The following is a 27,294-nucleotide window of genomic DNA, read 5'->3' on the forward strand; positions in this document are numbered from 1 at the left end:
CTGTTTCTGTGCCACTGGAGCCAAAAGCTTGGTCCCTCTTGAAGCTGCAGCATACTGGTCTGTGTGGCTTCCCCTAAGACAGCCAGTTTATCCCCTGAGTGGCTTGGATCCTTGCCCTGCAGCTGAGGGGACAATAGGATCCTTGTAGTTCTGCTAGCGTGATGCGTTGGAAGAACAGGTAAGCTTTGGACATTTATACATAATGTTAGCATTTTTCTATAAAGTGAAAACCCAAATGTTCATGCCTACTGTATTCCACCTCAGTGATTATGAAGAAACCTTGGTAATGCAGCTTCTGTTTGCATCTGGAATAAGAGATGTGCAATATGGCATTCCTCAGTATCAGCTTGTGTTGGTGGTTTGGTTTTCTTTTTTAATTTCATTTGCTCTTCTGCTTCATTGCTGTGTGTGTTTTTTGTGAGGTACAGAACTGAAAGGAGTCCTCTGACAGTGCCTGCTGTTGGTCTGCGTCACCCCAGTGATACAGTTGCTTTTGCAAAGGGCGTTCTGTCTGCTTGCCACTGACTTTTACAGAAATTTGGGTTTATTTGTAGAGTCTCTGGATTATTTACCTGACTTCTGATTTCCTGTGTCGTCACACTCTCTGATTACAGAGATGATGGATGTTAGTGGCCTTAGCACAAGCAAAATGGGAATGGCCTGTGTATTGGCTGGCAGTGATGTACATCTGCGACTGTCCTGCATCATAGCCTGAGAGGAAAGGGTGCTTTTGCCTTTTGGAGAGGGAGGATTCTGCTTACTCAACATTTACTACTTTGCAGACCATTGGCCAGCTGTTTGATCTTAGTTACTCCTTGTCAAAGTGACGTTTGGTGGTTGCACAACCAACTGAGCTTTAGAGCACACTTTAGTACATGTTGTGCACCCTGCTTTAAAATGGTCTATCCCAAAGGTTAAGGAATACTTGCTCAGTTTCCTAAGGGTATTAAGTTCTTACATCAATAGACATTAAATAGCAACTAATTAAAAAAGCCCCAGACTATCAGTAGAACAAACCCATAAAACAGACCAAAAAAACCCCCACAAAGCCCAGAGAAAACTGCTTATTGAAAGACCATGCTCATAAGCAGTGATACGGAGTGCCTCAAAAGTCTTTGTAGGAACTGTATGAAAACAATGAGCTATGCATATACATCAGACGGAAAGACTAAGTTTGTATATATAACAACTTCATAATTCAGATATAATTCATAATTCAGATATAATAATTGTATGTATAATAACAGCTTCATAATTCAGAGCGGTTGTGGTTGTGTGTATGTGTAGGGATGCGTTGGCTTGATGCACTCTTAAAGCCAAGAGGCGTGCGGGAAGGACAGCGTCCTTGTTTGCTTTCGTCTCACGCTGGCAAGCGTGGATCTGTGGCAACTGGGTGCCGGAGAGGACTTGCCCCAGCACTGGGGCTGTGCCACGAAGCAGAGGGGAAGCGCCTTTGCTGGGCAGAGCGGCGCCCCAGTAGCCGGATAAATCTGCTGCCGGCAATTTACAAATGAATGCCACGTTCTCCTCAGCCATACGGAAACGAGCGGCTCAGCAGTGTCTGGAGGGCCTGTGTCACCAGAAGTAGGCCAGTTTGTGCGTCGTCCTGCGTTGGCAAACGGCCAGTCTTTGTGTGCTCCAGACACCAGATGGGAAGCAATTATGAGTGTGACAAGCGGGTCATCTGGCAGACACTCTGTGGACCTGCTGCCGCATAATTTTTGGCGGGAAGAGGAGAGCTTTTTCTTCTCCCTCCCCACCGCTGCTGGCCCCCCCCCCCCCCTTTTTTTTTTCTTTCTTTTTTATTGTTTTTGTTAATACAGCCTCTCCTTTAGTGAACTTGCCGTGATTGGGTATGGCGCATCCTGTGTTTGCTGAGTTGATGCTCCTTTTGTGCCCTTCCTGGTGTTTAGCGGAGCGCAAGTGTTTTTCCTTGGCCAGCAGCAAAGCAATGGTTACACTTGTGTTTGTACGTTGCATAGTTGCATAGTTTGCAAATACTGGCCTGCAGTGCTGGCACGGCTGTTTTAGTGGCTTAGCAAGCCAGGCTAGGGCGGGAGACCTCCAGCCCAGGACAAGAGAACGAGGGAGCCTGGAAACTCCTCCAGCGTGGACCTGGTCATCTAACAAGAAGCCCAAGGAAGGAAGAAATCCAGCGCTCGGGAACAATTCCCACCTCCCTGCAGGGCCAGGTGGAGGGGGTGGACCTTTTGGCAGCTGGGGCCAAGATGGGACCTTGTCAGTTTGTCCTTTGACCAGAGTCACTGGCCCGTGAAAGGGGAGTTTTGCGGGCCTGGACAAATCAGCTTAGCTGGCTCCAGCTGAGCACAACAATGCAGACCCTCAACTGAGAGCCTGTTGCCAATGGCGTTGGGCAAATGTGTAAAACGTATTATATCTTCCATTGCTTTTGTTTGGCTGGCATTGGAAAAATGGCAAACGTGGCCTGGGTCGCCCAAGGTCGTGCTTTCGGGGCGCAGCTGGAGATGGCAAAGGTCCGGGTGGGCGCAGGGGCTCCACCGGAGCTGACCCTGGAGAGGAAAGCTGGGGCTGGCTGCAGTGCAGGGCTGGCTGACTGCAGATGCTTCTCCCCCTGCAGAGCTCCTGAGGACCTCGGTGACAGTGGGTGCATCTCCCTCCCTCCCTCAGCAGCGGTTCAGTAGCAAACATGGATATAAATACATGGTGGGGGGAATTTCTCCATACCTGAGGTGCTCCTGGCTCATGCGTATAATGAATGGCCCTCAGCAACATGTTTGTAAATAGCTGCAGATTTCGAATCCACCTCTGGAAATCACGTTAAAAAGAGTTTTTAGGTTCAGGGCCTCAGTTCAGCTCATGACAGATGCTGTCAGTAGCTTTACATCTGACCTTTCCTGCTGGTAAAGGTTTGCCCAGAACTCATCAGGGTCTGTGTTTATAACCCAGCCTGCAAGGGTTAGTTGTCGTGTTCATTGCCCCCGGGGAAGGTGGGAGTAAGTGCGTTTCTCTCATTTCCAGCTTTAAAGGAGCAGGTCACAGCAAGGTAAGAAGAGAAATGTTGCCCTGAAGGGAAGTAGTGGTTGCAAGAGCAATTGCAGGGGAGAAGCACCTGCAGCCTCTGATCCTGTTCAGCTTCCCACTTCCCACGGCTTGCTGCTGGGTTCTGCGCCAAGGGCAGCATGAGCACCCCCTTCCAGCCCACCCACCTGCCCCACAGCAGCTCAGCTCTGCTGCAGGTGGAAAAGCCAAGAGCAGGCCCAGCTGTCGGAAGCAGTCCTGGTCTGCCTCGTCCTTCTACCTCCTTCAAATTCTGTTGCCGGGCACTACTTGCATTCATAGCAAAGGTGTGTTCTGCAAAGGTGCTTGGAGGCAGCCCTGCTTAAACAGTTAAAAATGCAAATAAGTAAAAATGTTGGGAAAATTCACCATGAGCATGCAAAGTCTGACTATGGTAGGATGGGAGAAAAAGATAGTATTAATTCAGTTAAAAGTTGAGCTAAGCGAGCAGGCCCAGTGGCACACTCAGGTGCAACCATCGCACACCAGCATCATACTGACACAGAGCACAGCTCTGAGACCAGGTTCTTCAGACATCAGCTGGGGGCTGTTGGTGAGACTGGTGTGAGCCAGCTGGTCACACCAAAAATCAAGAGTTGCATGAATAAGCTGTTTCTCTTGCTTTTGCAGAAAGGTCATTATTAGCCTGAACAAGCAGCCTTCCTCCTTACTGTACTATCTGCGTGGAGCTGCTGGCACCTGCTTTAGTGCCTGGACCAGGTGAGGAAGTGTTTTATTGACCCTCCACGGGGGCTGAGGCTGCTGACCCCCGTACTTTTTGTATTCAGAGGGTTTCCATACTGATAGTCCTGGCTGAGCTTTAATTACACGTGTCTCCAGCCCAGCAGTGATCACATGCAGTAAGAAGGTATTTTTAACCCTGGGGGCTGAGGAGATGGTCTGCAGAGAGGCCCTTGATGTGTCCAGCTGCTGTGGCTGCTATGCAAATCAGGCCAGACCCTGTTCTGCATGCTTGCACTGATGGATGTGTGAGCACTTCACATATATGTCCTCCCTGGCATGAGGAGGCACGTGGGCCTGGCTGCAGCATGGCCGGGAGTACCGTTGGTGGGGGAGGAGGGCAGCCTGGGCTGAGCCCTCCTGATCTTCGGGGTTCCTGGCAAGGGACCATGTGCTGGTTACTGCTCCTTGCCTGCCGGGAGGATTGACATGGGGCAAAACAGGTGCTGGAGTGGTGGCAACCAGACCGTAGCTGTTTTGCACGCGTGGGGTGACTCTGTCACACTGATGGAGTTTGTCTTGTTTCTTCAGGTGGCAAAAGTGAGGGGAGAAAGGGCATCACCTGAGGCACCACGTAGTTACTGAGCATCTCTGCCTTCCATCCGCAGACCCACTGTCTGGTGAAGGCCTTGTGCCTGCCTGCAAAAGGAGCTACTTTAGCATGCATCAGTCGGACATCAGCTAAGATGGGTGCAACGGTCGCAAAATAAAGGCTCCCTTGCACAAGCCCAGCTTGGGTGGTAGCATCCTCTATCCACAGGCTTGCCTACCCCATGGCGGCTTTGCACAGACCTTGCCTTTGCTGTGTGTGGCTGGTGCACTGAGGCACAGGAGCCCAACATGCCAGCTGCTGGCGGTCTCTGTGTCAAAGGGTTTGTCCATGGAAGAAAATGATTGGAGGCTTATTTCTTGGTTTTTTTCCCCTAGAATATTTGTGTCTCTTCCCCTAATGGGATAACCCACCTCAAGCATGTTGTTGTCAGCCAAATAGCTTGATATCGCTATTTATGATATAAATGATTAAAAAAAAAGATCAGTCAAGCCTGGATTTTTAGATGTTACCATTGTGATTAAAAGAACAGACATTGTAAGAGTCTGAGTGTTGATGAACCCCATGTATTAGTGTTCATTATAGACAAATCTTTATCCAATTTGCTTCAAATCAGGTTGAAAAATCTGCTTGCATCCTAACTTACAGGACAAATACCAGATACCCAGTGTTACAAGGGCTCTGGGATAGAGTTATAAAGAAGTTACAGGGTTAAAATTTTCACAGGAAAGGTTCGTGTCTTTATTAGAAAAAAATCACTTGAAGGACTTTCTGTGCAGTCAGTTAAATACAGTCTTGCAAGGCTTGTCACTGCAGTCCTGGGCTAAAGCAGCCTGTAACTTCTGGAGCTTTTGCTGTGTGTTTAGTGGTCCTTGTTACTCAGACAACAGCTTTGGACGAGGATGCTGTTCTTCTCAAACCCCACCTTTGCTTTTGCTGGCGCAGCGTGGGAGCAGGCAGCGCCTCGGCGGAGCGGCTGGTTTCACAGAGTCAGGTCCCTGCGCCAAGGGTTCGCTTTGCCCAAAAGTGCCTCATCAGATGTAGGGGGGAAGGACCGCGCATGCTGCAGGGCTCTTTGCATGTCTCTTCTGCTTTATGGTCCAGTGCACCCCCCCCCCCCCCCCCCCCCCCCCCCAAAAAAAAAAGGGAGCATCGGGCAAATAGACTGTGTGCTGCTTCTTACTATTTCACTGATATGCAAAACGTGACGGCGCCATAGGAAAATATGGGTCTAAAATAAAGCATAGTAAGATGTTAGGCCCGTGAATCTGCAGGGCAGGAGGTCTAACGGGGTGAAACACCTGGCTGGGAGCGGGGGCTGCCAGTGAGTGTCTGTGCTGATCTCCCGCCTTCGGGTCAGCTGTGGGGCCCCTGGCTGCTCCCTAAGGCTTATTAACAGGGCTGTTAATCATAATGCCTTCTTTTGCAGTGACTCCAGTCTGATGGCTGAGAAGAGGGACATCATCCACACGTGCTTCTGTCTCATGCTGAATTGTCCCCCTTTGAGCTCAGCTGCTTGTCTTTTTCTGGGCCTTCATCTAACAATCTAATTCAGCTTCTTTTTTTCATTCTAAACGCTTTAGTTTTTTAGTGACCTGTGTGCCCATTCATTTAATGATAGCTCTGCCCCTTAAAAAAAAGGGGGGCTTTGAATGCCATGTAGGGTTGAGCTGCTCATGAATAAACTTTGGAGTTAATGCTGAGACTCAAAAAATATCTCATAAAATATTTATGGCTATTTGACATCTATATCGTTTGCAGACTCCACGTAACTCCTTTCTGGGCAGGGATTTCATCTGAGAAATCTGACTTGTTTCAGTTTTGTTCGTGTGCACAAGTCTGATGTTGCAACTTTTCTGGCTGGGTAACTCTCAAATGTGAAATTATTCTGTAGATGCCAATGTTTGAGTTGAAAATATTTTCTGTAGAAAGTGTGTGGTATTCCCCCAAACGGTGATGTGTCTGTGATCAACTCTTCTGGCAAACCTGTTTGCTACAGGATCTGTGAAGTGAGTGCAAAAGGGGAAGAAAGGCGGGCAAAGCCTTTCTGAGATTATTTTTTTTCATGCATCGGTAGGAATTACTTTATATAGTAGCCTAGCTTTAAATTTACTACAGTTTATTTAAATAAAGTGGTATGTAAAGTAATGATGGATATTTTAGTGAGTAGCTCTATCACAAAGTTGTTTTTGAAATGGTGAGAAGAAATTAGAAACCTTTTTTTGGAAATGAAATATAAATTACTGTAGGTGTGAAGGATAGTCACCATGCAGTCTATTTCAGTCAGGTCGGTTACCCCAGTTACTTTCTAGTTCCAGGGAACCCAAAATAATAAAATGACATGAAACATTGTGAAAAAAGCATCTCCTCACAGATGCTATAAAGTATGACAACATGCATGTGTCAGGCAGTGCCAGAGGCAATACTTTCAGCTGCACAGTTAACAACTTCTCTGTCTTTGATGGAAAAATGGTACAGTTATTTTTTTTTTAAACACTAGTTCACATTTTTCTGGCAGTGCGCTGGAGTCAGCCCAACATTGCTTTCTGTACGGTTTCATCTGGAAAATGTATTGCATATCCACATCCTCTTCCATACTCATGCTGATATTTTTAACGTATGACTAAAGGTCGGGTATTTGCAGATGAGTTCCTAGCAGAAGCCAGGTTGTTACCCCACGTCCTGGAAAAAATCTGTGCCAAATCCTGCGGTGTGGGCACTCACCAAGATGACACTCCCCATGAGGATACACGCTCATTTTAAATGCAGACGCTGTCTGTAATGGAAGGACCAGAAATGTGGCACCTTTTCACCAGAGCTGCGTGGGGTATGGGCAGTGCTGTAGGCAGGGGGACAAGTCATCCTGTAACAGATGGGCTTGCCGAAGTCTGGGTTGGTGAAGGATGCCAACACCATACGTTCTCTTTCCTTGTGTCTTAAGGTCTTTCCCCTTGCAGTCCTGAGTCAGCTCCCCTAGCTTGGGCTCCTGCACCCCTGTGCGACCCACCTTGGGTTGGGCCATGGTTTAACATAGGGTCTCCAAGGACGGTGTTGTGTTTGAGGTAGGTTAAGTGACTGTTGTCAACTGGTAGGACAGATGATGGGGGAGCACTTGGCTTTATTCTCTACCAGAGTCTTAACTACCCTTGAGAAGTCTTTGTCTTGGTGCTCTTGTTTGATGGGAGGCAACCTGCTTACCTCCCAGGGCTGCAGTCAGACTAAATGTCATATCCATAACGCGCAACGCGCTTGAGGTCAGGTGTGCAATGTGTTGTCTAATGTCTAACTGCTGGCAGGGCCAAGGCTTTTCTCTGAGTATCTGGTAACAGACAATGATTCTAACACCCATAAAATATTGGAGCCACTCGCAAGCATACACTTCCAGGCTCTCCCTGTGGGAAGAAAAATTTGAGTTCTTTGCTGTCAGGTGTTCATATTCTTCAGTACCATAAAACTTGCCTTTACTTGCCACTGAATGCTTCCCAAAAGCTTTTAAGTCACTGAGACACATATGTTACCGCATGCTACTTGTTTCTTTTATTATTTTTTTTTTATGAATAGGACATATTTTATTTGAATCAGTAAAATAAGTATCTACTACAATACTAGAAATCTCCACAGCAGTTCCTGGAATAGAGAAATTAAATACGCTTCTTATAAATCTCTCTTCCTTTTGTAGATCCAAATTTTAAATTAAATAAATAAGAAAACCATAGATACACATTTAAAGATACAGTAGTTATTGGGTAGAAACATTAATCATCTCCTCTTCACCTCCATCTTCATACTGCTTAAAGCTATTAATTAACAAATACTACGATACAGCTTTCTCAACAGACAAAACTTGCTGCCCTGGACTGTTGTGTTGGGTGCTCTATGGGTCATGTTAGCTACAAGGGCAGGTACCACAAATGCTCACGGTCTTAACTACCCCAAATTCAGCAAATGGATTTTTCCTGGTGTCTGTTCATTTTCTTTATTTTTCCTTTATTTAGGGAATAAGACCAAAAAAGGGAACTGGTAATTACTATTCTCCCTACTCCTTGAGTGTACGCATTGCTGTGCAAGAGAGCAGTCCCACTGAGTTTGTTAGATTTACCTATATGCATAATAATAGCATGTGCCTACAAGGCTGAGGGTTCTGGCAGGGTTTCTATGGGCTGGGCGAGGGGGTGTAGTGTGGTTGGTGATACTTGTAAAAGATGTTTTAGGGAAGTCTTGGCCATGTCTCCAGCTTGGTTCAATCATGGAGGACCTGATGCTGGCAGGGTCACGGTGTCCAGACTATTACACAGGGCCAACGTGTCAGGCTCTAATTGAAAGGTGAGGTGGCCGCTGTGAGAAAACTGCTCTGGGCTGTTCAGGTGTGGAGCCTTCTGCGGGCACTGGCATTGCTCTTGCGTGCTGTGGCTGGCGACACATAGTCAATGCTGGGCCACCATCGCCGCTTCTCCTGGCCTTGCCAGTAGCTGGGGCCGTTCAGCATGTGGTTAACAAGGAGCTGTGCTCTCCTTCTTTCCCAGGAGGAAGAAAGAAAAGCAGGAAAGCAAATCGTCCCCCTGTCAGGCTGCTGGGCCAGAGAAGGACTTTTGCCTTTGGTAAGGAAGAGGGAGAGTCTGTGTGATTTCTTTCTGCGAGGCTGTCCTCTGTGAGTTGTTGAGCACCTCTGAAGGAGAAGCCTGTGACTGAAGCAGTGACAGGCAGCTGAGTGTGAGGGCTGACAGAAGTATCTTATGAAGGTCTACTGCCTCTCTCCTTCTTGGCAGACTCCGGCTGTAGTAGAAAAGCCACAGTACCTTTAAAAATGAGAACTTCCATCCTACTGCATTCTCCAGCACATCCAGCCACACAGGTGTCCCCTGCTGCCCTCCTTGGAGCCACTGGGGGACATTTGCTCTGTAAAGCTACCGGGCTGCTGCAGATATTTTCCCATCCCATGGACTTCAGTTGCTCGTGTTGTCAAGCTGCGAAGCTTTGCTCTGTGCTGCTCTTACCTGCTTGCCCCAAAGCCAGAGGACCTGGCTGCTTCAGCAGCCTCTCCCTCCCGACCAGCTGGTACCCCCGGTATTTCTGAGCTGGGGATCCCTGACTGGGGATAACTGCCTGAGCCCACAGCTCTGCAGGCTGTAATCCAAGGCTCCCGCAGCCCTGCACTGTATGACAAATTCAGAATATGCTTTTTTCTAAGTCCGGGTTGAAAATGATCTTAACACAAGCAGTGGATGAAGTCAGCAGCTGCCCCAAGTGCAGAAGTTGCCCAGGTGGTTGTAATAGAAGGGGAAGGAGCTGTAACTGCCATTATGCTGTGGATGCACCATTCAGGCTTTTGGTGGATTCACGGCTCTGGAGCCTCCCCGCCTTGGTGCTGTGGCACTGTGTATGATGGCATCTCAGTGCATGTTACTACGCTGGCTGCAGGCAAGAAGGTTTCAGGTGGGTGCTTCTTTCCTCTGCCTCCGTCATAGAGTAAGATTTTATTTTTCATTTATGCTTTGGAGCACTGGCAGTTAGATTAGAGAAAATCCTCGTTACTATGAGCAACAGGAGATATGCTTCCTCCAATTTTATAAAGTTCTGTATTTAGGAAAACCAAAGTCTTTTATGATAACCAGGGGAGCACTCATATGAGGCAAGTACTGTTCATGGCTAGTATAATGTTGTCTGTAATGCTGGTGAAATCTTTTTTGTAAAACTTTTTTTTTGAAAGGAAAACCCAAGGGGCCATGACCAGCAATTTGTAAATTGAAAAAAAAAATCTTGAGAAATTTTTTTGAGCAAATTCCATTAAATCCATCTATTCATAATTCTATATGCAAATACCTTATTAGTTAGCTAGTTGCACCATCTACGTATTTTCTTTCCTGCTAGTACTTTGTGTAGTTAGTGAAATATCCTGTACCACATGGGTAGGGAGTAAGTTGCTGACTACCACTTAACGTACAAACTCTTTCTATGGAAAAAAGTATCTCTTGAGGTTATCCAATTGCTCATCCGGCGGGACGCTGTGAAACACCAACTTGTCACGTAGCAAAGTTTGGTAAATGTGTGTTGGCAAACTTAGCCATTCTTTTAAATTTTTTGCATCTTTTACTCCTGTCCTAGAACATCAAAACTGAAGAAAAAAGATGTTTAGCTTATGTCATTCCACCAAGCATATCATAAGATGCGGCTTTTATCTCATGATATGAAAGGGGGAAGAGGACAAGCAGTGGCAGACAATGAGCAGACCCCTGGGATTTAATGGCACTCTGTAATCGATCTGTTGCCTTGCAGGAATACACAAACCTCCTGGCAGGCTTTTCTTGTTGCAAGTCTGAGCTGATTCAGACAGGATGTGTGAAATGGTGAATGGGCCAGCAGTAGTTTCAGCATCATTGAGTTGAGATGTAAATCTAGTGGGATACTTGGGATTTTAGTATATTGCAACAAAGAGAAGCCAGTGAGTTGCATCATGTTCACCATTTTTACCTTAGCCTTTCTCCTGCCGCTCTGAGGCAATGGCATCAAGTAATAAAAAGGTTATCGTATTCTTGAATGAGCTGTGCCGTGTTTGTTCCCTCATCGATCCTAGAGCACCTTGTCTTGGCTAAAGGACCTTCTGTCTTTCCAAGTGCTGCTGAGCCTTATCAGTCTGCTTCAAAGGCACTGTTTGTCGCCCCCAGGTACTCTGACTTCTTCTTGTGCTTCATCCACATCTTCCTCAGGAGGCTGGGCGTCCCACACAGGTTGCCTCCTGTCAGCGGTAGGGAAGCTTCTGCTCCCAGTGGCAGGTTCAGGTCATACTCTGCTGTCTTTCTCCAGTGCTGCCTGTGGCTAGCAAATAGAGCACAGATGCACAAAGCATTCAGCCCCACAGCCACTGAATACCAAGGGGTGCCTGGTTGTAAAGGTATGTCTGCGCCCATCCCAACCCTGGGACTGGCAAGTCTGGGATGAGCAGGGGCTGTGCAGGGCAGTGGGCTTGGATATGTGGCTGCCCCGGCTCCGCTCAGTGCCCCTTATTCCCTCATTATCAGAGGGAACACTCACACAAGGGGATGGGCTATATACAAGCGGGACCACTATTAAATGCATCGCTGCATCCTAAATGCAGTGTTTGCTACCAGACAAAGAAGCTGGCAGGTGGCCCAGGGACAAAGCTGGGCCCTTCCACCAAAGCCCTGGGGACCACACAGCAGTGCCCAGGCAGGGTGAGCTCCGCCTGGCCAAGGGGGCTGAGCTGGCTTATTCTGGATGAGGGGGATTTTTGTCTCTGTGCATGGAGTGTGAGGACACTGTGATGATGAATTTGTTGCTGTCCCTCAGTTGGCAATGGTGACATCTCAAATATCACCCAGATTCGTGTCTGGGAACTGCCTACTGATGAGTGCACTTGTACTATGGTCAAGCTGTTCCTTAATTACACTTAAAGACAACAAAGCATTTTTTAGAACAAAAAAAATATTACATTTTCTAAGCTGTCCTAGGGCAAATATTATAGACTTAGGGGGAAATGATTTAAATTTTGATTTTAGATGCTTTTTTCCCTAGTGATAAAGCAGAGTGGTAACTGGCACCAGGGCAGCCATATAAATGGCCATGGCTGAAAATATAATCAGCAAGTCCTTTAGATAATCTCCCCTTGCCTTTGGGAAGCAAGTTGCATGGCTTTACTGTAAATCACTGAGGTTTTACAGCTCCGATTCAGAGGAGATCTGCGGCTGAATGCTTCTTTGTGTTTCTGGTGAGAGTGTGACCTGTGGCGGATGTGCCCTGTCCCCTTCCCTGCTCGGCAGCACCCCATGCAGCCCCCCAGGCTTGGCTGGGGGGGTGGGAAGGGACTTACTTTTCCGTAGAAGTGCTGTCACTTGTCAGCGAGTCTGTGACAGTCACCGCTTTCACCGTGATATGGGCAACTGGTGATGGTGGAACCTGTGGGAGCAAAAAGCGTGTCATTAGAAAATGCTACTGATGAGTAGGGACCCCAGGTTCATCTGAGGAAAGAGGCCAGTTTAGGAAAATCGATAAATACTGTAAATCTCTTAACAAGAGAAAGCGGGTTAAGGATTTGACTGCCCGACTCTTACCCACACAAATGCTGATTGCTCACATGAACAGTCTCCTGAGCTCAGCACAGGGCTCGTATGAGCAAGAATTACACCTCCCGTCAAAGGAGGGAGGCTTGCAGAACTTTTTATTCCCCAGTGTTTATGCCTAGCTCACCTAGGAGGTGAGGCACAGTGCTGACCGAGCAGCCTGCCTCTCGCAGCTCTTCACAGGCCACCTCTGCAGCTGGCTGGCAAGCAACCGTCCCAGCCATTGACATGTTCAGAAATATTTCCCTGTTCTGCTGGGTGCTGCTCTGCAGTGAGGGGGGGCTGGCTCATGCTCCAGTTCTGCCCTGGACCCACAACTGCCTAACCATTGACTTCCTCCTGGCTTTATTTGATTGTAAATTGCCCACCAGAACTGAGACACTTTTTCCCATAAACAGGCCACTGAGACTGGCATATCCTCCAAGATGGTAAGCTAAAGTGTGGGTTGCCCAGAAATAGAAAAAACGTCAAAAATTGTGATGTGCTTTTGTCATTTCAGGCAACAAACACACTTATTGATTTAACTGGCAATACTGAAAAATTTCTTCATATTATTGTCACTACTATAACTGGTCTTAATCTGTCTAGGGCTATTTCCTGTGGGATTAATCTGAGACTGGGTACATTTAAGTGTGTTCTGCCAGTATCCCAAGACTTAAAGATGTTTGAAATTACTTTTGCAAGCATTCTTTGAAATTTAACTGGGTTAATTATTGGTAGGTGCAATTAGTTTAATTGTGCTGAATACCATTAATTTTTACCACCCTTCAATATTGTACAGTCATTTTTCTCAAGTGTAGCCCAGCTACCAGCCAGCAAGTACATTGCAGCCATTCAAAAGAGCATCTGAAGCCATAAAGTTTCTATAGCATGGTCTGATGTTGGTCAGAAACTTTTCAAAGGACTATTTTGTTTTAAAAGTCTGGTTTTCATAAAATGTAGAGACTGAAAATCGGGGGTTTTTTGTAAGAAAAAGAAGAGAGGGAAAACATTTTAGTAAAGCTGAGTCATTTTTAACCAAAAAAAATTTGTCTGTCCATTATAGAATAAATTTTTGGGATCCATATGATGATTTTCCCATCAAGTCTTGATTGACATTTTTGATCTGATTATTATGTCAGGTTGGCATTCTGGAGAATATGAATTATTTCATGCTTGTTCACTTTGGAAAATATTTTTTTCCCAGTTTGTGAAATTCCCTGAGAAACAAGAGGCTAATTTCTCCCAGTTCTTGCAGATGGCTGAGCATCCAGAATGGGAGCCTGCCTGTTTCCATCCCACAACCATTCCTGGTTCCCTGAGGGGCAGCTGTCCCATGCCAGTCTCTGCTCTTAGCTGGGGATTCTCTGGTGTAAATCATGTCTCAAAGCCTTAACAAAGGCTGTTAAGTCTGCACGTACTGCAACGGACTGACATGCTGTTAATGTGGGACATGCTGACAGGTACTGGGTTTTAGGATGCATCAGACAGTAGTTGCTGGTCTTGCTGTATTTACTTACCAAAGATTTTCCATCCAACAGGTGATTACAGGACTTGGATGACTCTTGTTCAGTAATTCCCACTGCAAAGCATAAGAAACATGGCATTATTGGTAATCATCCCATTGGCACAGCTTGTATTAAAAGCCTCCTTTCATGCAGTTAAACCCAGATATGAACAGAACCCAGATTCAGGTGATAGTCCCACTAGATTTGATTATAGCCAAAAGTGCAGAAGTTTCTTTATTGATCATCTACTGTGATGTCAAAATAAGTGATTTTGGAATTACTTAAGTCATTCTGGAAAGTCACCCAGCTGCTAGCTCCTAGACTTTTCAAATGAGATGATGAACTGTCCTCAGCAGGCCAAGCTAAGGCTCCTTCCCCCTCTGTGAACACTCATGTGTATGTATATACAAAGAATGGTCCCATCTGCTGCTTCTCAGCAGAGGTTGGGTAATGCAGGTTTTGTGCATCTTGGAGTCCCCACTGCCAGGTTTCTCCTGCCTAGGAGATCATTCTCCTTTCTGGATTGCCCTCAGGAGTTATTCTTGCCTGGGCAGAGATGTGTGCTACATCCATGCCGTCACAGGAAGGGATTTCAACCTTTCTGACTGCTTATGGCTGAGTGGTACCTCTCTCTGCTGTCCTCAAATCTGAAGATTACATTTTAGCTCCAAGTGAGCGCTCAGCCAATAACTTATCCATAGATAAATGCTCACTGACATTCTGCCAGTGGTGCTGAGGAAATAAATCATTGAGGGATGCCAGATTTTTTTCATGGAGCCAAATCCTCTCATTTGGCTTGGGAATGTGGAAATCTCTCTTTTTTTAACAAAAAATCTTTCTGTTTCTGGCTGTTTTCAATTGTTCGCTGTTTTTAAAAAGGATATTCAGGTAAGTGAAGAGCAAGGATCTACAGAAACACCAAGATTCACCAAGACAGAGGATAGAATATGATTCACAACTGCTGTGACCAATGCAATTTAAATAATGAAGCAAACATCAGAAATAGCCAAGGTGCTGCTTATAGTGCTGTGTCCAGCATGAGTTAGCAATCAGAACTGTCTTCTCCTTCTGGGGGCAATATCTGACCATGATAAATGCCTTAACCAGCCTCTCTCTTCCTGCTCCCTGCCCCCCCGCCAGTAATTCCATTAGGTATGTAACTGTATCACTCATGTGAAAGTTTAATTCAATTACCTCTTCTCATCTTGCTTATTAGGTACTAACAGTATTCAGCAAGTGGCTCCAGGCAGCAGTGCTTCAGCTAATGTCCATATTTTTTTGTTTGTTTGTTTTGTTTGCTCTTATACTGTCTGACTCTCCCTTTCGCCCTGTCTCTCTTCTTATTAGATACAGAAAATATTCTTTCTGACAAACTTTTAGCAAATTATCTAAGCAAAAGTAAGTCCTCATGGCTTCAGGTTCATAAGTGCTCCTCAGGACAGTTGTGAGTGGGTACAGTGTGAATTCCACTTCCAGAAGGTGCTATGGATGCCCAAGCCTGGGATAAAGGTTGCTCCACGCCTGTTATTCTGACTTGCCCTATGTTTCCAAGATGAGTGCTTGTACGAAAACTTGGTACAAAACTGAGTACTTCCTTCTGGGAGAATAAGTCCAACTGTTTCTTAATCTATCCATCCTGTGAAGCAAAGTACAGCTCTGAGTGCACTCAGGAGTTGCTGGTTGTGGCCTCCCTCTACGCTTAATTGCCTTCCCACATGTGGAATGGGCTGTCTTTATGCTCTGATACAGCAATAAATGTGCTGATGGTTTCATCTGTGCCCTTGTTTACACATTTTTCACCTACTCTGGAAATTGAACTGTTCACTCTATCACCCAGTTTCCAAGTTGTGCTTTACCAGATCTGAAGTCTCTTTAATATTCAACAGTACTTATCTGTGGAGGAAGCGTGGAAAACTCCACAGACTATTTTCCAGTAAGGAAGTTGAAGGATGTTTTTAAGGGTTAAATTTATGTGGAGGCCACATTTGTACAGAGATTAACGAAAATAGATGGATCCAGATCCATATATATATATATATATCTCATATATAATGAAAATATATATACATATATATAGCTCACTTCACATTACATTGTGCTGGCTCTCCAGCTGTTGAGAAACAGCTGGAAGAAACCTTTCTGGACTCTCTCATGGCACCCTGTTCTCTGTGTAGGTATTAGTACAGTGAAACCGGGTACCACAGCACATCATAAGAAAAAGCTATTTTTCTTTTCATAAAGATATTTGCAAGCACTTCTATTTTCTTCCCCTTAAAATGCTAAATCTGTAAAGTCAGACACTCAAAAATTATGAAACGCCAGAATTGGATCAAAGTTATCTCATCCCCTCCAAGGATCTAGACACTGAGATTCAGTCTCTAATTTGAGACCAGAAGCCATTTTTCCAGACTTTCTTTTTCACCCATACAGACAGTGTTGACTCAGAAAGCAGTAGTTCATCCTTGGCTTTTATTTCTCAGTGCACAGTCCTACACTTACTTTCCCCACCAGTGAATCCTCTGAGGACAGAACTATTAATATTTTCATGGTTTTTTGTGTGTTGCTGATCACTGTAGTCATCATCTGCACAAATTTTTACAAAAACAGCTGCATCACCTTCTAGAGGACAAGGAGTTACGCCAGGAAAACAGAGGTAGGTACTGAGACTAAAAGTTCCTGGGTTTTCTGGAGGCTTGAGCAGGACACAGCACTGTTTATAGTCAAAACACAGCTTTTAGTGCAGCAGCAACGGAGTGCTCCCGGGTGTCACAGTCAGAGGTGTGAAGCAGGCACCCAGAAAAGGGGGATACATTGGCCGTGTGAGGTGCCGAGCATCACTGAGCAGTCTGGTGGCAGTGATGGACAGATGCGAGGGACCTATTGCAGGAGATGCCCTGCTGCAGTCTCTGAGCAGCTTCTGTGCTGGGGGGAACAGGGATCTGACAAACAGCCTCACCATGCTGCACAAGCTTGGGCAGCCCTGCAGTAGCTCTCTTGTCTTGTCCAGATGCTCCCGGTGAGTTTGTCTTGTCCTGCTCTCCTTGACCCCTCCTTCCACTCCTCAGTCAGTCCTTTTCATCTCTCTTTTGTTCTAATTCAAACTGAGTTCCTCCATCTTTCCCATTCAGCATCCCAGTTTCTTTGCCCACTTGCTTCCCTTTCTCCTACCACGAGAATTGTTTCCCTCTTTTCTGCTCTTCTTTTGGGGTTCCTATACCTTTTCTCCTGTTTGCACCTGTCATCCTTCACCTCTTGCTTCCCCTAACAGCAGAGACCAGCAGTCCCTCCTTTCTGCCCTGCTGGCTCTCTGCCACTCTTCACCCCACAGCCGGTCCCAGCCATTCCTCCTCCTCTCACCACTCCAGCCCTGTAGCCCCAGTTCTTTGTTCAGCCACACCTTGACTCTCGTCCTGGTTTGAGATCTTTCCATACAGTCCCAAGCTGAGTTTCTTCCTTCCCAGTTTCCCAGGTCCTGCTCTTGCCTGGTCCGTGCTCCTAATGGGATGGCTGATGTGCAGTGTGGCTGCAGACTGGTGGTGTGAAGAACACGCACCTGCATGGTAGTGTCTGCTTTACAGATTTAGCACCTTTTAACAGTTAGTTGTTCATGTCTCTACAAATCACGTGCCACATGGGATTTTTTCAAAGGCTTATGACGTTGACTGCATCTGGGTGGCTTTCAAGGCAAAGCAAAAGATGCATTTCTGATTAAAAGGCCACCCCTTGCCAAACTGCATGGCCCAGCTCCAGCTTCGACCTTCCAAACATAACACACCAGTGCTGAAGGAGCTGAATGACCAGTCTATTTATGTTTACTCATTTCCTTGGTTTTGCATTGGCAAACTCTGTTTTTCCTTCACGGGCTCTCACAAATATGCTGAACAATTTTTGGTTGAAAAAACAAAATCAGGTCTGTGGCTGACATCCAGAATCTAAAATTTCATCCCAAATAATTATGTTCTGGTAAGTTCTAAGCAACCGAACAGGGATCTTATATAATAAGATGACTCAGGCAAACTCAGTCATTTGCAATCTATCATCTTTAAAATATTGTCAGCCTTCAGAAGGGGAGCGTTTACGACTGAATAAAGCGAGTTTATGACTGTGAATAAAGCGAGAGCTCTGCAATGCTGTGGTAATTATCTCATTAATTCCACCAGACATTTTAAGCATGGAAGTATCCTTCAGGAACATAACAAAGTGCAAACAGGAAGACTGCAATATCTAAAAATGCTCTGAAGCCACAAAGGAATAAAGCTGCTGCTGTGGACTTACCGTGCTGGGCAGCACCCTTGGCAGGGCAGGGTCCCCGCTGCTGGCTCTGCAGGCAGCCCAAGCCCTGCACCTCGTCTTCCCTGTACAGCACCTGGAGTAGGTCATCCTGGTGGGGCTGCAGCTTCTCTGTCCGGTGGGGCCGATGATCAGCTACGGCTACCACCTACAGGGAAGAGGCAAATCCATCCTGTTACACCCAGCCTTGGAGATTGGGTGGTCTGTCAAGGTCACGGGGGAGCAGCATGGTACTTGGGCTTCCCACTGCTTTACTTTACAAAATCCAAAGGGGATTTTGTTGGGTGGGGATTGTGGGATTTGTGGGGTTTGCTTTATTTGGCTCCTGCCTCCATGCATGAGATGTATAAAAGTATGGAAAAATAATGTGGCGTCCCTCCAGCACCTTTCTGTATTCTCCTTGGGAGACTGAAATGTGGTGCTTTTCAGGATCTACTGAATAGGCTATGCCTTTGAGACACCTCAAATTTGATTTCTTATTGTGTCGTATCTCGGGCAAATAGTTAAATTTACACAATGTGAATTACAAATGTTATTTCTTCATGGCTTCACCTGTCTTTTGGACTTAATTACATTTTATACCTGGTAAATGACTACAGAGGATACAGAGTGGTGAATAATTGTGCTCCTGGAGATTAGTTTTCACAAAGATTAGCTTGCACAACCAAAACTCACCGAGAGCTGCATCTTTGAACATTAGACCCCCTGTATCTCAGAGCCCCTGAAAATGAGTGTGAACAAAACCAAGTTCTTTTCTACATTGATCATGACTAAGCCACAGCACTCACTGCACTGCCACAGGCAGCTGGGGAGGCCAGAGCTAATGTGAGTTTAAAAAACACAGGGATAAGTTCCAAGCAGGTGGATCCATCAGGACTCTTATCCAGGATGATCCAGAAACAGTTTTCTCAAGAAGATTAAAGTCCTGACAGTAGGGAAAGCGTGTTTCATTCTTCGGTTTTTTATTCTTTCCTGAAGACTTGCTACTGTCGTACAGAGAACCTCCTTGACAGGGCAAAGATCCAAACCAGCAAGGAAACAAGACATGTAGCAACTATTTAGACTGTTTCCTATTAGACTTACTTATGTTGATCTTATACTGGAAGACCAGAAGAAAAGCTGTTATTTGCATCTAACTGATGACTGATAGTTGCCATCTGCATGTTTTATGTATAAATACAGTTATTTTGTCTCAATACTGAGACCAACAACTGACCAGCATGCTATTGGCATAGAAAAATCCTTAATTCCATCTATGGCTCTGCTTTCTAACATATGCTCAAGATAAAACAAGACTGCATTCAAGCATGTCCCCTCATGCAAGATTGTCCATTTTGTTTTAAGTAAGTTTTAATTGAGTTTGCCGTTAAGCTGCGATATTCTGTGTACGTGAATTTTTACACAGATATAAAAACACATGCAAACCAATGTTTTCCAAAACAGGGAAAAAGAAAAAACCCGACCTGACCACTTCTTACTTTTTTGACTCCATGTACCCTCATGAGTCTAGAGAAGGCTACATGACCCAGATTCTATTGACCAGCAGGACAAGGAGCACAAACTGCCCAACAGCAGGCAAAAATACTGCTGGAAAGGGCTGGTGAGGCAACCAAAGCCTAATCCAAAACCTAAGAGGGGTTTTCTCTTAGTTCTGTGGATTTTGGCACAGAGCCTAACACAGTCCCTGCTCTGTAAGCTACTTAAGGATGTGCCCAGTGTTAAGTTAAAGTCAAAGGGACGACCTGTGTCCTTGAAGACAAGCATGTGCTAAAGGAGGCTGCAGCTGGGGCCTGGCTCTACTGACCACGAATCTGGAGCTGCCAGACAGCTGAGCCTCAGCATCACGCTGGTGATTCAGAAACGAGGGTGATGCTGGTGGTGAGAGGCCTCCTGTGGCTGCTTAGGCAGTTGGCATTGGCTCTCACCCGGTTGCCCCTGGCCCAGTTCCAGGACCTCCCCATCCCTCTGCACCATCCTTACAGGCTGCAGGCTCCTGTGTCCACGTGTGCCCTGACCACCCGAACCTTGCAAGCTGCTTACCAGAGGCATTACCCACCATCACTGCAGTGGCATTGGTGGAGACACCTGTCTTCATGACAAACACAATGAGGCTGTGGCTGGCAGAGGTCTCTCATGACAGACCTTGGAGTCTGCCTAGCATGAACTGAGCTCTTCCAGCTTTCAAGGAATGCCACAAAGCTCAGCTTTTCCCACCAGCTCTGGAAATATGCTCAATGCTCTTGCTCACACTCAGTCTTCTTTGGTGTGTGACAGAAAATGTTGTCAACTCTCAGCTACGGAGACACCTGAGTTCACTTCTTTTGCGTGGTGATGGAAAGAGCATTTTTGGTAAGTAAGATGCTGGCTGCAGTCGTCTCTAATCCTGAAAGTGGCTTATTTGATCAGTGTAAACCACCACGGACTTGAAACTTAACAACCTGTCTACGTGTGGCAAAGGATGAAATTTAGTTTGGGGAAAGGAAGCAGGATTTTTAACTCCATTAATAGCAGGAATTATTTAGGCACGTTGTCTGTGTTTTTGAGATTCCTTGTAACATGTTGTATCAGTAATGCCAAAACACCTGCAAGCAGCAAAATCTGTATAAACAAGTTACAGTGCCATTTTCCATTACAGCTGGAGACAATAGCACAGTCCTCATAGCACATCTTCAGTGAACATCTTTGTTTGCAACATTTGGCTGTAGCACACTTTTGGAGTTCCTTATCTCTTAATTCAAGATTTCACTGTGACTTTGGCTACCTCACCCATTACTGTAATATGTAAAGACTTATCTAGGTCAGGAAACTAAACCTGCTGTGGTGCAGTTTTGATGTAAACTGGAGCTGACATTTCTCTAGGGTACCTAGGGTAAGGCAGAAGGATCAGCTGGAAGTCACTTTTCTTTTCTAGACATACCAGGAAATTTAAATGTGTGTGAATGGCAGAGTCAGCCAAACTGAGCAGAATTAGTAAACTGCTCTCTAAAAAACTGTTTTAAGAACTTGTAAGTCCCTTGACCGGCTCAGACTGTTTGCAGGATGCCGACTGAATTCAGAGCTCAGCAGTCTCTTTTTTTGTGGACTTTGCTGTGCACGTGAGAGAAGAGGTCTGGCAGCCCCATGGCTGGAATTAGCTATGTGAAGCAGGGGGCACAGAGGACACAGGAGGGTTGCAGAGCAGCACAGAGGCTGTTCTAACAACCCTGCTCCTGGACCCCAAAATCCCACCACCAAACCAACAGCCAACCAGGAACGGTAACAGTTAAACGCCTGGCTTTGGATAAAACTTTGAAGCTTGAATACTTTAAGTATTTTTGCCACAAAAAAAAAAAAAAAAAAAGGTCTGGCAGATGTCCATGTTGCTTGCTATTTTTTCCCTTGCTGAGTATTAAAGCTGTGCATCCACTGCAACCACCAGAGCAGAAGATGTCATGTTAGCTGAGGCATTTCTACAGCATTGACTGCAGGTGCAGAGGCAAAAGTGAAAAATAAATAATCATTCTGCTACTTTTCTGTGGGTCTAGAAATTGGCAATCACAACTTCCTCGCAGGCACATACGTTCCAGTACATGCAATTTATTGGAATGCTTGCACATGAGCTGTAAGAAGCTGCATCATACTGAAGAACGGGAATGCACAAGTCAGAAGAGTTGACTGCCAATTGCTTTGGTTTGAGAGCCTTGCTTGTTTTCTTAGCTGGAGCTGCAGACCACTCCTCAGCTGCTCCCACAGCTCATATGATGCTGCCTGCACCATGACTAAGGGTCAGTCAAAGGACATCTTTAACTGGGGTCAGGAAAGCCCCATAGGAAAAAAAAATAATCTAAAAATACAGCAACAGAACAGGGATTTTCGTATCGTATTTTCTTAAATTTTTATGAGCATAGTGCTACTACAGCAGTTGATCCAATCCAAATTAAATATTAGAGGCTTCTATTTAGCAGAAACTATGTATCTGCTGAGATTTGGAACATGATAACAGACATACTGTTGCCCTAGATTTTGATTAAAGCTAGCTGAAAATTTTCCAGCTGCATAGTTTGATGAGAAAATTCTGGTTAAAAATCTGGGCATTTTGTCAGAAAAGTATCTATTTTGTCAAAAAATTTGAGAAGTTATCTAAGCATTCTGTTTTATTAAATCAGAATAGTTCACTTTTGGTTTGGACTTTCCGGCTATTTTTATATTACATGTAAAGCAAAATATACCAAAGGCATAACAAATAAAAAAGGGGTATCTCAAAATAGCTTATTTGGAGTAACACTCCAGCACTCTAACTTCTGGCCTCATTTGGAATGAAGCATCATTTTGAAACCTCAGCCTGAGTTACAGGACAAAGATAGTCACAATTTGAGAAAATACACATATACACAGTTTCTACCCAGACATGACAGGTGTGTTATTGACCCTTCTTGGGGGATCACTTCAGGCATCCTGTGAAGTACTGGGATCCTGTGATCTGCTGTAATAACCAAGAGAGGTGATAGTAGTGAGTTTTTTTCCAGTGCATGGGTAAGTGCGGTAGGCAGAGGGGCCCTGCGGTGCTGTGGGGAGATCAGGAAATTAGGAATACAAAGAAGAGGCTATTTACAAATGAGGACTGGTCTGGGAAGTGGGACAGGGCATGGAAAAGGAAAGTCCATGGAGCAAAATATTTCAACAAGGTGCTAGAGAAAAGACAGGTCTGTAGTGAGAAGAAATACGTTGGCAGGAGAGTCTCAAAGCTTGTAAGAAGTGCTTTGATATGCACAAGAGAAAGAGGCCATCGTTCCTGCAAGTCGAAATGGCAATAAAAGGATCACGGAATGGGATATGAATGGGCCAAGTGGATTTAAGGAGGGAAAACTGGCTGTGAAGACAAGAAGCCTCACATCTGTGTGTCAAAGTGTCCGAACTCGGAAAACATTTTCTCAGAGCATGAAAATCCTTCAGTTATTTGAATGTGTATGGGGTACCACACCTGCAGGGAGTGGGTAAAGCTCCATGTGTGCCCTCTGTGCAGTGCACCAGTGGTGAATCGAGGCCAGGCAGGTACTGCTGGGATCGAGGGACAAGCATCCTCCTGTGGCTCTCTCAGAGCCATCTGTTTGAGTGGAGGTTACAGTCCACTGCTTGGTGTTCTTCTCCCAAATTCCCCTGGGGAGTGGGATACTGACTGCTTGATTAATGCATGTAGGTATTGATATGATTTGTTTACTTTTCATTCCTGCCTGTCCCTCTGGCACTGTTATTAAGGCTTGATGGGTAAGAATCATGTCTGCGATTCCCTCAGATGGCCCATGTTCATTTTGACTGGCTCTGCACAGCAAGACTGTGTAAGTTTCAAAGCACTTCTGTAAATAGACTGTAGCTTTACAGAAACTCCCCTTTCTGTTTCCTGCCCCACTCCCTGCATCAGACACCGATGAGCTTCTTTTCCCTGAAAGTTCTGCTTCCCATTTATCCACAGCATTTTTAAGAATAAGTGTAGCCAACTAGATTAAAAAAAAAAAAAAAGAGAGAGAGATAAAGGGAGATTTTTCTTACACTCTTTGTCAGGATGTGCTGCGTATTTTTGGCTCGTCTTCGGGCTGGACTACATGCTGTGAAAAGAAGGACAGGAACACGGTCAGCGTGCAGTGGAGATGGACAAGATGAGGTTACATATGCTTCTAAAATTCCTGTGAGATTGCATAGGGGCCCTGTGGGGACATGGGGAAGAAGAAAGGGTTTAAGGAGGATTCCAGCTGAAACAACCCAAAAGAAAAAGAAGTCCTTTTTAATGTCATCTCAGAGACCATGCTCTAGCTATACAATACAGACATCTGTGGGCACAGGGAAACAGCTGTCCCCAAGTTTGTGCACCTCTCCCATAGGCTTCCAGGAGGAATCATCCTTCTCCTTCCTTAGTTTTGACCTGACCTCTCAACTGCCCGTGTTTTAGAAGGAAAAGAGCTTCTCTTTCCATCCAGTCACCTTCAAACACGAGTAGTGTATACATTAACTTTGGAGATGCCTATCATTTTATTTAGGCAGGGACTTCTTCAATACATTCAAACTCCTTTGTGGCATCATTTCACTCTTACTGCATGACGTCCAAACATTTGTACTAAACCTAGTCTTTCCTTTTCAATCCTCAAAATGATCCATTTGGTTCTTTAACTTGGGGCATTTTGCTTAAAGCCTATTTCTCAGTTGTTCCTTAGACCCACGAAGACACCAAAATCGCAGGCAAAACAGAATCACCAGTCACACAAGATGCCAGGACCATAAGCCAGGCTTTCCACTGGACTGAAAGGATTGTTTTTAGGTGAGGGTTGTTTTTGAAAAAGTGAAGATCATTTAAGTTGGACTTGAAAGTGCCCTGGAAGACTCTGATACACCCAGCCCTCCCTCTCATCATATTTTACTCCTTGCTCTTTAAAATTATTACCCTTCTCTGTGTTCAGGCCACAAGAGCTACAGGATTTAGCAGCCAGTGACAGAAACAGGCCTGCAAAAACCTGCCAAATTTGGAGAATGAACTCCAATTCTAAAGGCTGACCCTGAGGGCAAGGCACATGAATGGGGGTTTCCTATTCAGGCTCCATGTATAATCCAAAGGTTCTGAAGAGCCAGGAAGGTTTGTTATGGGATGATGGGTGATTTTTACTCTCCAGGTGAGCTTTCCTTTACATTTCTGGCATACATTCAACACCAGGAGTTGCAGTGCTTATTGCTGCTATGTATGAATGTTTGCAAAGTGTTTTGAAGCTGTGGAAACAGCTGGAGGTCATCCAAGGCTGCTCATTACTGCAGCCAAACTCCTCTTCTCTGATGGCAGGAATAATGAGTGACTGGGCTTTCCAGGGCTCTGGTACAAGCAGAGCTGGCAGTGGGACCCAAGTCACTCTTCCTAGACAGCTTGTGTTTGTCTAAAAGGCACCCCTTGATACCCCAGTGAGGATGTAAGTCCTGAGCATTAGTACTTACTAATTCCAAAAGGAAGTTTTGGCCTATGCTGTGCCCATAGTGAAACAGGACAGCAACACAGGAGGTCACCAGTCTTGTCCAGGGCCCCTGCCAGCGACCCGCTGCAGCACAGGGTACTTCCACACTGAACTCGTCACAAGTAAGTTATCCGCCTGAATAGAGCTTGAGAGCGTGCTAAGCTGTCAGTTTGATTACAGTCTGTTCTGCATGGCGTGATATCCTCTGGGATCCCTACTGCCTTCTCCTGCAGGTCATCTTTTATATTTTAAACCACAGTGAGTGTGGGATGAAAACCAGACAAACATAATGAAGGTGGGTTTTTTCCTAGGAATGTGTTGTAAGTTGCTTTTGAAGTTGCTGCAATCATCTTTTCTTCTGCAGTTTCTTTGTGTGAGGACTAAACTAATTGCTCACAAACAAAACACCCAAGCGCAGAAAAGTTTAGTGATGTAAGGAATTATCTTCTTGTCTGTATGGTATTTTAAGTATTTTACTGGACAGTGTGAGGAGCACAGTTTATACAGATTTCTACCAGAAGCAAGTACTGTTGTGCTCTTATTGGTACCCAGGCTGGTGCATAAGGAACAACACATAAATGTGCCTAACTAATACATTTGCATATTTTCAGAGTGTATACGATCCACTGTCCAACTCATTGCCAGAGCAAGTGGCAAATGGCTTACAGGGGCTGAAGAAAGGCAAGGCGTGAAAGGAAAGTCACAGCACCAGCAAACATGCAATTACTTGAATAGCCATTGAAAGAAGAGGGAATCATGGAGGAAGCCAGAAGTGACCCACTTGCACTGGAATACAATGGCAGCAATGCAAACAGTGGGGCTGCAGGGCTCTTCCTGCAAACATGATTTTCTGCAGGGAGTGGGAGCAGGAATGAAAGAATGAATGCTTGCAGATGATGCTTCTGGATTTGCCTGCGAAAGGATGTTTGTATGTACAGCCCAGCTTTTGGGCAACAAAACCAATTACAGTGATGGTTCACTTTGTCATTTCCACTTACGTTCTGAAATTAAGCAGCTGAGAGCTCATGCTCGCAGCTTGCAAGTAAAGATCTGATCTGGCCCCACAATTTGTTTTCCCTGCTTTTACCTGCTTTCTTGTTGCTGAAATAGGCAGCCATTGAGCTTAAACTAATTTGTTCAATCAAATGCAGACTGGGCTTTGTCCGGTTCTTACTCTTCATTACAAGCAATTAATGTTAATCATGCATTCATTTCCAGGGCATGGCTTTGGAAATGTTCCACTTACTGAGCCAGCAGACTTAAATTCAACATTCATGCAGTTCACCCACTTCATCTGAGCTGCTAACTGCTTGCACAACTTCATTTTCTTTTCTGTTACACAGAATAGCCACACAGTTGCAAGCTGTCACTTTAGCAATTACCTCATAGGTATATCAACACCGATTCCAGATCTCCCAATTTTGCCAGTGCAAAGATTTTACACAGCCACAATGTCGAAGCACCTGCACGGATTAGCTCCAGAAACAAGCAGCGAGCACTGGACTGCGAGCAGAGCACTGCACAACACGGCAGAACAGATGAGCTGCTCTCTTCAAAGATTTCCCTGACGCTAAACACGCCATCCCCTTAAAAGACAACACCGTAGCAGTTTTTACAGTTTTATGTACTCACATTTGGATGAAATCACAGTGGTGAAAACTTCTAAATTTTCGTCGCTGCAGCTGTAAATCTGGTGCATTTTCCACCTCTCCCTACTGACTGCCTTTCAGCTTCATGCAACCGCTCTGAACTTCTGGTAAATAGGTTTCACTAATCCAATCTGGCTCTGTGATCATTGTCCAGATCTACAAAGGACAGACTGATGCTGTGATCTCATCTCATTCCATATTCTTCATTGCAACATTTTCTGCCCCCATCTGCCTTTCTATGAATACTATTAATGCAAAGATTTAATTTAACTCAGAAGCATTTTATTTTACATCTCCTTTTCCCAGTTTGGAGAATCCTCTGCAATAAATGGCTAATAATTAAAGCCTGTTCTGTGCAGCCAATGTATAGGCAAATAAACATTTACACAAGTACTGCAAGAATTTTTAAAATAAGTTGACTTCATACTTTGTATACTTTAACACGTTCATTGTAAAAACTTGTTCCTCCCATATAATGAGGAGCTGATTCTAGGT

General features: G+C 45.2%; 1 protein-coding gene across 2 annotated transcripts; it reads right to left on the reverse strand.

The window, feature by feature from the left end:
* Positions 1-7,853: 7,853 nt before the first annotated feature.
* On the reverse strand, positions 7,854-27,193 carry VXN (vexin). 2 transcript variants are annotated; one of them, XM_056333671.1, is made up of 6 exons: positions 26,783-27,193; positions 23,709-23,764; positions 18,168-18,330; positions 13,905-13,966; positions 12,156-12,241; positions 7,854-11,143 (listed from the first exon to the last, which is right to left on the reverse strand). In XM_056333671.1, the coding sequence occupies exons 1-6, from the start codon at positions 26,847-26,849 to the stop codon at positions 10,957-10,959; spliced, it is 621 nt and encodes a 206-aa protein (XP_056189646.1). In that variant the 5' UTR covers positions 26,850-27,193; the 3' UTR covers positions 7,854-10,956. The 2 variants fall into 2 exon arrangements, with proteins under 2 accessions (XP_056189646.1, XP_056189645.1); XM_056333670.1 differs by having other exon boundaries at positions 23,709-23,863.
* Between the last annotated feature and the right edge of the window lie 101 nt (positions 27,194-27,294).

The sequence above is a fragment of the Falco biarmicus genome, chromosome 3 (assembly GCF_023638135.1).
Source record: "Falco biarmicus isolate bFalBia1 chromosome 3, bFalBia1.pri, whole genome shotgun sequence".
Classification (NCBI taxonomy): Eukaryota; Metazoa; Chordata; class Aves; order Falconiformes; family Falconidae; genus Falco; species Falco biarmicus.